General features: G+C 52.6%; 1 protein-coding gene across 4 annotated transcripts in view; it reads left to right on the top strand.

Moving 5' to 3' along the window:
* SBSN (suprabasin) overlaps positions 1 to 2,851 on the top strand; it is a 4,776-nt gene extending 1,925 nt beyond the window's left edge. For 2 of the 4 annotated variants that reach the window (XM_012730544.1, XM_012730545.1), the window contains exons 2-5: positions 273 to 518; positions 1,780 to 1,845; positions 1,928 to 1,972; positions 2,667 to 2,851. In XM_012730544.1, coding sequence (XP_012585998.1) covers positions 273 to 518; positions 1,780 to 1,845; positions 1,928 to 1,972; positions 2,667 to 2,690 — 381 coding nt within the window. In that variant the 3' untranslated portion in view covers positions 2,691 to 2,851. Of the gene's footprint in view, positions 1 to 2; positions 519 to 1,779; positions 1,846 to 1,927; positions 1,973 to 2,666 lie in introns of all 4 variants that reach the window. The other 2 variants (XM_012730543.1, XM_012730542.1) reach the window with 1 other exon arrangement.
* Positions 2,852 to 10,710: the final 7,859 nt, after the last annotated feature.

Genomic DNA, 10,710 nt, shown 5'->3' with positions numbered 1-10,710 from the left:
AGGCTGGGAACGAGGCGGGCAGAATGGTTCAAGGGGCCCATCAAGGAGTCAACCAGGCTGGGAAGGAGGCCGAGAAGTTTGGTCAGGGGGTGCACCATGGGGTTAACCAGGCTGGGAAGGAGGCCGAGAAGTTTGGTCAGGGGGTGCACTATGCCGCAGGGCAGGCTGGGAACGAGGCGGGCAGAGTGGTTCAAGGGGTCCAGCCTGGGTTCAACCAGGCTGGGAAGGAGGTGGATCACTTTGGCCAGGGCGTTCACCATGCCGTTGAACAGGCCGGAAAGGAAGCAGACAAAGTGGTCCAAGGGTTCCATGATGGGGTCAACCAGGCCGGGAAGGAGGCAGAGAAACTTGGCCAAGGGTTCCACCAAGCGGCTGGCCAGGCTGGAAAGGAAGCGGAGAAACTTGGCCAAGGGTTCCACCAGGCTGCTGGCCAGGCCGGGAAGGAGGCGGACAGGTTGCAGCAGAATGTTCATAATGGGGTCCACCAAGCCGGCAAGGAGGCCAACCAGCTGCTGAATGTAGGTGAACAGGGGTGGGGAAACGGGGAGACGGGGCTGGGGGAGGGAGAGGTCAAACCGGGGCCACTTGATAAAAGAAGCTCTGAGGGCTTCATAGCTGTCCCCCTTCTTCCTCATCGTGTCCCTTGCTGGTGGTCAGCTGGTCTGGAGGATCATGCTATCTTAACCACAGAGCCCCGTATCAGACAGTGTGGCGGGGACCCCGTCCCATCCTTGGGCAGCTGCCCTCTTGGTGAAGGAGGCCGGGGAGCTTCTCCTGGGGAGCAGGAGATGGTTGGGGGGGGCAGCCTATCCCATGAGCGACCAGAGACCGCCTGGGCTCAGGACTCACTTTTGGAGATAAGCCCGGTTGTTTCATGTGCATAACAAGCCTGTGAGGTAGCCTGTGAGGATGCTGACTCCTTGATTCTGAGATAAGGGCGAAGAAGCTCCGTGAGGGGTGAGGGGACTTGTCAAGGTCAGGCGGCTGGCACACAGCTTTGGCCAAACATAGGTCAGCGTTTTTTTTCTCTCCCCCCTCACTGCCTCCTCAGAGGAGACTTCTGGAGGATTTGGGACCCCCATTTCTGTGGCAGGAACAGAGTCTGGAGGCCCGGAGCAGCCAGCAGTGACATTTACGCCCCACTCCCCCTGAGGGGGGTCTTTGGGACGCCATCTTGAGGACTGGTGCAGGCCTCAAAGCCCACAGCTGTTATGGCTGCAGGGTGGGGAGCCAGCCTAGGGGTGGGGTAGGAAGGTGGGGGGAGGGGGAAGGGCTATGTGGAGGGCATGTGGGGGAGGGGCGAGGCTCATGAAACCGTTGGGGCCTGGGAGAGGCCAGGACCAGGCGACTTGTTGTGGGATCTGAAGTCTGTGGTGCCTCAGGGAGGCTCTGCGGAGGGTTTGAGACAGGATTATGGCCAGGGAGCCACCCCAGTGAGAGCGGGTATAGAGGGGTGCCTCTGAGGTCAAGGCTGAGGCCCTGGTATCCATCTGTGTGGTTCCCTCTAGGTTCTCTGCAGTCAGACGCCTTCTCAGAGCCTGGGAGCATCTCACTAACTGAAATGAAGGGAAATAGGGGGAGACTGCTCAGTGGGGTTGGGGGCAGACATCTTTCCTGACCATTCTTCCCATCCCAAGCGGAACTGAGGGCAGCGGTCAGCCTCTGCCTCTCACCTCATCCCCTTAGAGGGGAGCAGGTGGCCGGGGGTGGGGGAAAGGAAACTTGGGCGACCCCCTAAAGGCTGAGGGGTTGTAATGACAGCCTGCACTTCACCCACAGGGCGGTCATCCAGGCGGATACAACGGCCAGCACGGAGGGGGCGCAACCACCACATTAACATCTGGAGTAAGTCCCAGTGCAGCATCAGCGGGGAGCGGCGGGGCCGTGGGGGTCGCGCGGGTGACTCAGTCTTGTCCTTGATTTCCAGGCTTCGGTCAACAAGCCCTTCATCAACTTTCCGGCTCTGTGGCGGGTGAGTGCCCTCGTGGGCTCTGTGCTCTGCTCAGTCTGGGGAGATAATCTTGCACCCCCTTCTCACGTCCCGACTCTCAGCCTTGGCAGACATCCCCTAGCCCTTCTTCCAGCCCAGTTCTCGCTTCACCTGGGCTTTCCTGACACAGCCATGTTCATCTTTGGAAGCCTGCCCTTCCCTTCTGGGCAAACACAAGCTGGCAGGAGGGACCTCCGGGGCCCTGGGGCGGCTGGGGAGCAGGGTCCCCTCCGGGCACCCGCCCCTCTGCCCCTGAGCTGGGTGTTGGGAACCTACTGCTCTGTCCTTTCCCTGGCCCAGGCGAGGCTGCCCCTGCAGCCCCCGACTCCTGGTCCCAAAGCCCCAGCTCCTCAGTCTTTGCACTGAGTACATCAGATGCCTGAGGCGGGGTGGGGAGGGGGAAGGGGGGCAAAGATTGAGGGGTGCGCCCTCTTAGAGACAAAGTCTGGAGCCCACCACACCCCCTTGCTTATTCCCGGGCCTCGGAGGCAAATGGACCCTGCGTCCGGCTCCTACAGGGGCCCCATCAGCTCTGCCACCCGCATCTCCCTCCGGACATCCCACCACACACAGCGACTCCCAGGCCCCAGCTGGCTCTGACCCCAGGGAGCCAGGGCAGCGCCCCTCGTCTGGAGCCTGCACCCCGCCTTCACTTCTTTCTCTTGTTCTCTTCCAGAGCGTCGCCAGCATCATTCCCTAAACTGACACTGGCTTTGCTGAGCAGACTGACAATTCCTGTGGTTCTATCAGCTGAAGGACTGGAGGAGCTGGGGGTGGGGGTGGGGCGGGAGCCCTAGTGATGTGGGTCCCATGAAGGGGCTGTACTGAGATTTGTGAATAAATATGACCACTATACCCTCACCATGGTCCGCTTGCTCCCTAAGAAGAGCTCCAGCCGGGAGGGAGGCTTGTCTTTTCTCCTCCTGCCACTTTGCAGAAGGAGCTGGAGGCTGAGCTGGGGATTTCAGGCTGATCAGGCCGGAGAGGGCAGTTGATAGAGACAAGCCAGGCGTCCCTGCTGCGCAGAGACGGTCGAGGGAAAGAGTGAGGCCAGGAGGGAAGAGAATAGCTGGGCCTAGGTGGGGCCCAGGGGGAGGCATCCTCATTCATGGGGTGTGGCCCCCAAGGCACCAAGGCAAGACAAAGGGAGCTGTGTTTATTGTGCAATTACTACTGCCAGGCTCCCTGCTGGGTACTTTGCATGCATGACATCACCAGGTCGCCCAAAGACCCAGTGAGGTAAGAGGTACAGCTATTGATCCATTTTCTAGAGAAACTCAGGGAGGCTCATGCTAGGTAGGAGCCGCGACCACGGTCAGAGTCGGTGAGCTGGGGGAGAAACAGCCACCAGAGCTTCAGAGACGTTCTAGAACAGAGGCTTGCCCGGCTGATATCAGTGGGAGGCAAATCTGTGAACTGGGAGAGAGGACAGCGATCCACAGGGTGGTATTCTCCTGGAGGGGTTCCCCAGGCTAAGGGGCAGGCAACAGATGACAGGGGTGAGGCAGACTCAAAGCCCCAAGGGGGAAAGATAGCAACTACTGCATCCTGAGCTCCCGAGCTTCCAGCTGCTGCTGAAGACCTGGACATACCTGAGCCACTGATGCCCCCTACAAAGGTCCTCTCCTGATCCCCACAATGGTGATGGATGAGGAAAGGGAAGCTGGCGTAGGGTGGGGCTGGCTGGGGTAACCCATGAGCAGGCCTCTCTATTGTCAGGACCAAGACTATGGTCCAAAGTGACCTGTGAAGTCTCTAAAACACTTGTGGTGGCTGGGTACTGAGTCTGGACCGGTGACTGGAGGCAGCTGTCACCCACCGCCATCTCCAGGAGGGGGGCAGGGTGTCTGTGGGACTCAAATATGTCTTCCAGCTCCAAAAATCCATCAGGTGAGGCCAAAAAATGGGAGAAAGTTCCTGCCCTTAGGGAAATAACAGGCTTCCTGGGGATACGAGGCATTAACACAGAGTATGAAAACAAATACACAGCAAGACATCACTAAAACCTAGAAATCAGGCCAGGGAGGGCAGCACATGCTGGAACCCTGACATTATTTATATTCACGGCGTTTTTCCTCATTTGTGCTTTTTTGTTTCATGCAGAAAAGCAAGGGATTTTTTGACAGATAGAGAGGACAGGAAAGCCCTCTGGGCAGAGGGGTCTCTCTTGCAGGACAGCCTCAGATCCCTCCCCTGGGCTCCTTACCTTGGGCATTTATCCACTATCCAAGGCACAGCCAGAGGCCCTGCCCTAAGGCTCTCCTCTGCTTGCTTTATCACACAGCCAATCACTCAACATGGCTTTGATGCCTTTGGAAGTCAGAGGTGGACATCCTTGCCTCGTATCTTAATGGACAGAACCGTTCATTCAAACACCTACTATTCCGTGTTGCACACAGTTTCCCAGGGGCTGGAAAAGAAATATCCCAGGGAGTTAATCTTGGGTTCTGTTAGGCAAAGGGATCTTTAGTTTTCTTTGAATGAGCCTTTTCTGACTGGGTTTGCTTGATGAAGGTCCCCAGGGGGCCAGAAAGCTGTGGGGTGGTGAGCATGCATTGGTTGGCAGCTCTCACCCTGGAGGCTTCTGGAAAGAAGAGTTTGCAGGTGCTGAGGTACTGAGGCCTGGCCTGAAGGCAGTTGCGGGGGACTCTGCCTAGGGCTGATATTCTTGCTTTTCCCCCATTGTCTTCGCTACCTTGACCAGCCAAGTTGAGCCAAGGGACCTGTTTCCCTCAAGGGACACAGATCTCTTCCTTCATTACACAATTTGTCTTGTGTGTTTCATATTCATTTTCTTCCTAGACTAAGAGGTTCCAGAGGGGAGGTCAGGCCAGGCACAAACGTTGGGTAACCAGGGATGGGACAGGCTGTGAGGAGACTTGGGGAGGCCCGTGGATTGAGTATGAGCAAGAACAAGGCAAAGAACTGTGAGGGGACCCCGGGGGAGGGAGGAACCCCGAGAGGAGGGGCCGGTTTCTGCCAAAGTGGAAGAACCGGGAGAGGAGTCTGGGCCGCACCCTCTCAGCCATTTTTATTGGGAGCTCAGGGCTCATGATGTGTGTGCTAAGCACTTGCAGACGTGATTCATGCACCTCACAGTCACCCCAAACAGCAGGCACAGTGACTGCCCCTCACAGGTGATGAAGTCGAGGCTCAGAAGAAGGGAGAAAGTTGATGAGGCGCCCAGCAAGCTCAGTGGCCCCCAGGCAGGGGTGTGTTCCTGCTGTTGAGTTGGGCTGTGAGGCAGCCAGTTTGGGGGCCCCTCCAGGAAGAGGATATGTGGCGGGGTGGGGGGACTATTTTAAAATAAGTCTTCTTAAACGTGTTCCTGGCTTTTATCAACCTGATGTATGAACCTTGCTGAAGTCCAGTGTCATTCACAAGACCTTTTATTCCTCATACATTCAAAACACAATTAAGTGATCCCCAAATTCCTTTTTCAAAGATTTATTTATTTATGCATACAGAACTGGCGTACAGACCAGAGGTGCGGGGGTGGGTGGGGGGTGAAAGAATTCACCAGAGACAGAGTGGGGAGCAGAACAGGCAGACTGACTGAAACACACTGCTGTGGGGAGCAGTGGGCGAGACAGGGGAGGTCTGCTGGGCCATGTGGGTCACCTCCCTGGCCCAGGATGGAATTCTCACTAAAGCAGCTGTGACTGGGCTTCGCAGTGCTGGGCTTTAACCCACTGTGCCACCAGGGAGGCCCTCCAAATTCCAGGTCTGTGAGATAGCCTATGTCATTTAAAACACTGTGCATAAATGTATACCTGAGTTATCCACAAAAGCCAAGAGTGGCAAGCAATGTTAAGCCCCTCTGGCTAGGCCCCTCTGCCTGGGTCTCTGACTCACCCTGGGCCCAGAAAGAAGCGCAGGCAGATAACATTCCTGGCCCCGGCTCCTGAAACCAGCTGAGACTAGACCCTGATATCAGCTCCTGACTGAGACATCTGTTTTTGGAAACCCGTCCTTGGGAGCCTTGGTAACTCGTCCTTGGGAGCCTTGGAGTTTGTTCATCTTTGAATTTGCACGGGCTATGACGTCTGTAACGGCCGATAGGGCCTATATATTCTCTGACATTCCTATGGCTGGGGTCTTGCTCTCCCTGTGTGGTCTGCGAGCCTGCAGGAAAGCTTGATCCCAGCTAGCTGGCTTAATAAACTCTGCTTGTTTGTGCATCCCTGGTCTTGTCCTTTGTCACGGGAGGCAACCAGGTGATTTCAGACTCTAACAGCAACTCAAATATCTATCAGTCGATAATGAGCGCGATTTGTTTATCCATGGAACAGGACATTATTTAGCCATAATTATGAACAGGTGAAACACCAATGCAGGCTCCAACATGAATGCAACATGCAAACAAGTAGCTAAAGGTAAAGAAATTGATGCAAAGGGCCATATTTGTATGACTCCATTTTTATGAAATGTATACAGAAGCAGAAATCTGCAGAAACAAAGGAGATTAATAGTTGCCAGGGGGTGAGGAAGACAGAAATAGGAAATGATTGTGAATGGGTGAGGGTTTCTTTCTGAGGTTGTCAAGATGTTCTGAAATTAGAGAGTGGGAGGTACCCTTTATAATAGTGAATTTTGTGGTGTATGATTCATATCTTAATCAAATATATACATATATATATATTTAAAAGATTTATTTTATTTATTTATGCATACAATAGCTGAGGTGTAGACCAGAGGTCTGTGGTGGGGAAGGGTGAGAGGATTCACCCAAGACAGAGTGGGGAGCAGAACAGGTTGATCTATTGAAATACACTGCTGAGGGGAGCAGTGGGTGGGTCAGGAGAGGTCTGCTGCGTCCTGTGGGTCAGTTCCCTGGCCGGGGATCAAACTCATGCTGTAGTGGCCGTGGAAAGCTTCATAGTGCAGAGACTTAACCCCTGTGCCAATGTAATTTTAAATAAAACAAAATAAGCTTCTGCATTTGGCCCTTGCGGGATGTGTATGTATACGTCTATGTCTCCAAAATTAAACAGCAGCCAGAAATTGTCCCAACACACTGATACTCCCAGCCCCACCCAGGTCATCCACGGAGAGCTCGTGTGCCAGGCACTATTCTAGGTTCTTTGCAGGATTACCATAGTCCCCAACAGTCAGGAAAACTGTCACTCAGGTGGGTCGAGAACCTAGCCCACAGGACAGGTGCTGTGGACAAGGTGTGCCAGTAGATGCCAGCATGGGGCCTGGGACCCCATGGGAGGGAGCAGAGACCACCCAAACCCATCTCCCCTCTACACTGAATCCAGCCTCCAACCTTTCCCAGTTTTCTCCCTGGTCTCTGACTTGCCCCTAAGCCTGGCCTTTGTCCCCCAGAGAACCTTCCTACACTCAAAAGCCCCTGCTGGTTCCACTTCTAAACCCCCCCCCCCCCCAGTACTCCACAATCTGGCCTGGTTACTTTTCCTTACTTCAGTGCTTCTTATTTCCCTGCTGGCTCCTGCCATGCCAGACTTCAAATATAGTAAGCAGATTCCTGCCTCTGGACCTTTGTACCTCTGTCTTCTCTGCTTGGAATCCTTCAGCCCAGATATACTCTTGGTTCACACTCTCTCTTCCTTTGGGTCTGAACTGAGGTATATGGATTCCCTCTCAGATAGCACTTCCCTGACTGCCCTATTAAAAACACCCTCTCTGTTTTTATTTCTCCACTCCACTTATATTTTCTCATATTCTTCACTGCCTGATATATTTATTGTCCTACTCCCACCAAAGGAGATTTTGGTGATCTGGTTCCATGCTGTACCCCCAATGCCTTGATCCAGCACAGCAGAGTAGACAGTTCGTAAATATTTGGTGAATGCCTACACAGAATGTTTATTGCTGCATTATTTAGAATAGGAAAGACACGGAGTCTACCCAAATGCCCAAAAGTAGACAACTGAATTAAAAAGATGTGGTACATATAACAATGGAGTATTACTCAGCAGTTAAAAAGATAAACTCATGCCTTTTGCAGCAACATGGACGGAGCTGGAAGGGATCATGTGTAGTGAAATAAGCCAGAAAGAAAACGAAAAATACCGGATGGTTTCACTCATAGCAGGAGCATAAAGGACCAGGATGTGTGTGTGCGTGTGTGGGAATAACAATGAACAACTATATACCAGAGACATTTTACGGGGGTAGAGTGGGGCATGGGATCAAAAACGCGGGGGGGGAGGAGCAGAGAGAGGAATGCACGGGACCATGGTGATGGCACACGGCTGACCTGTTGATGGTAAGTCCATGGGGATTACAACTGAGATGGGAAAAGGCACAAAATGATGTAGAAATAAACTATTAAAAAACAAAATTTGTGGCCCTCCCTGGTGGCGCAGTGGGTTAAAGCACAGCACTGAGAATGTAAAGTCACTTCCGCATGAGTTCAATTCCCTCCTGCCCCGGAGGTGACCACATGGCGCTGCAGACCTCTCCTGACCCACCCGCTGCTCCCCTCAACAGTGCACTTCGTCGCTCTGCCTGTTCTGCTCCCCACTCTGTCTCTAGTGAAGCCTCTCACTGCCCCTGAGCCTCTGGCCTGTACCCCAGTTCTGTATGCACAAATAAATAAATCTTTAAAAAAAATTTGTGAATGAATAAAATAGTGAATTAGAGAGAAAGTTGAAACCAGAGGGCCTTGGATATAATGTGAGTTGAAAGGATTCCACCACCTGAATGCAAAGTCATAAGTAGGGATACCAGCAGAGTGTTTGCGAACTCAGCTTCATTCTGCCCCCGTCCACTGGGAGAAAGCCGCAGGGTGCACAGGTAAAGGGCTCGGTCTCGCCAGATGGCCCTGTACTCCAGAAGCCAGCCTCAAGCCTTGGCTATTACCTGTGCTTGTCACAGGTCCGGATTGGTACAAGCTTCGGCCCACAGGTACAACCAGCTACAGGTTGGAGGTGCCCATGAGCTCATCCTCAGGTTACATGAGTTTGTGAGAGCATCTTACAAAAGCCAGGAACCTGTTTACACAACAGATCCCCAATTTATTGGAAAGGCTATTAAAGGACACAAATCAACAGTCAAATGAAGAGGTACCCAGGTCAACGGAGATTTTGTCTTTTTTTAAAATTATTTTTAAAAATTGTATTGATCTTTATTTTTACATTTTTAATTTTTTTTACATCATTCTTCATTTTGTGCATTTTTTCACCTCAGTGGCAATCCCCATGGGCTTCCCACCACCAATTCACCTATGTGCCATCAGCTGTTGTCTTAACTGTCTCTGACGCCCATCCTTGTGGGTTTCTGTGGAGGTTTCGTTGCCTAGGCCCCATTGATGAAATCACTGCCCAGTGACAATTAAACACCATGTCCATCCCCTGCCTTTTCACTGCTCTGGGAATTCACTGGGTTGATTCTTCTGGCAGATAGTCCCCCACGTTACCTGCTTCCAAGTCGCCTTGTTCACATACAAAAGACACCTCATCTCTCTGGGTAGTTAAGAGATTCCAAGGACCTGGGGGACAGAGGAGCCAGGAACTGTAGGTGAAGACCAAAAAAGTGGGAAAAATATTTTTGTCAGCTGAGTGATCAAGTAGCCACTTCTTATATAAATCACGGCAGTGAACATTGCCAGACTTGCCAAGGCGGAGTGAAGTCAGCGTGGCAAGGTAGAAGAAGCTATTTGGCATAAGAAAGGTCAAGGTGAAATTCTCATGCTCCATTTTCCCACCACAGGATCTTGTCTGGACCTTAGCTACCACCTAGGTAAATGGGAAGATCTAGCTCACTTCAGTGAGGGCTCAATGAGGTAATGCGTATAAAAGCATCAGGTATTTCATAAATAGGCCTTAGGACTGATTTGAGGTCACCCTCAGGTGCAGAGAGGTCTGGGGCAATTTTTCCCAGAGGGAAGAACATGATCCATAGGAGGCGTGAAAATGACTTGGGATGACTCTGAATCACCTGGTGAGAAGTCCCCTGACACTTCCTGATGGAGACAGCCGCCTTCCACGCCGATGGGATGATGTACCTTGACCACTGCTGCACGCCCGTCACCTCCCTTTTATAACAAAGGAGACCGGTGCAGCAGGGGCTGGCACCAGCACCAGCTCGTATAGCCATTGTCTCTGTGCACCGTCTCTCTGGTTCTATTTCTAGAAAACAGAGAGCCACCTGGCTTTCCAGTAAGAGCGGTGATATAAAGCACTCTCTTTAAATTTATCTTCCTGGGCCCTCCCTGGTGGCGCAGCGGGTTAAAGCACAGCACTGAGAATCTAAAGCCGCTTCTGCATGAGTTCGATTCCTGTGAGTTCGATTCCCGCCTGTCCCGGAGGTGACCACAAGGTGTGGCAGACCTTCCTGACCCACTTGCTGCTCTCCTCAGCAGTGTACTTCGTCGATCTGCCTGTTCTGCTCCCCACTCTGTCTCTGGTGAAGCCTCTCACCGCCCCTGAGCCTGTAGCTTGTACCCCAATTCTGTATGCACAAATAAATAGATCTTTAAAAAAATACATTTATCTTCTTAAAATATACTTAAAGGGAGCTGGCTTAAAGAAAAAATATTTCTCCCCTCCTTCCCTTAAAAATATATGAAGTAGGGTCCTCCCTGGTGGCGCAGCGGGTTAAAGCACAGTGCTACAAGCTGGCTGTAGCCGCTTCCATGCAAGTTCAATCCCCCACCCCGGAGGTGACCCACGTGGCGCGGCAGACCTCTCCTGACCCGCCCGCTGCTCCCCTCAGCAGTGTACTTTGTCGATCTGCCTGTTCTGCTCCCC

The sequence above is a fragment of the Condylura cristata genome, unplaced genomic scaffold (genome assembly GCF_000260355.1).
Source record: "Condylura cristata isolate star-nosed mole 26May11 unplaced genomic scaffold, ConCri1.0 scaffold00028, whole genome shotgun sequence".
NCBI classification, from domain to species: domain Eukaryota; kingdom Metazoa; phylum Chordata; class Mammalia; order Eulipotyphla; family Talpidae; genus Condylura; species Condylura cristata.
The sequence above is the reverse complement of the archived record's forward strand: the minus strand, read 5'-3'. Positions and strand labels throughout refer to the sequence as shown.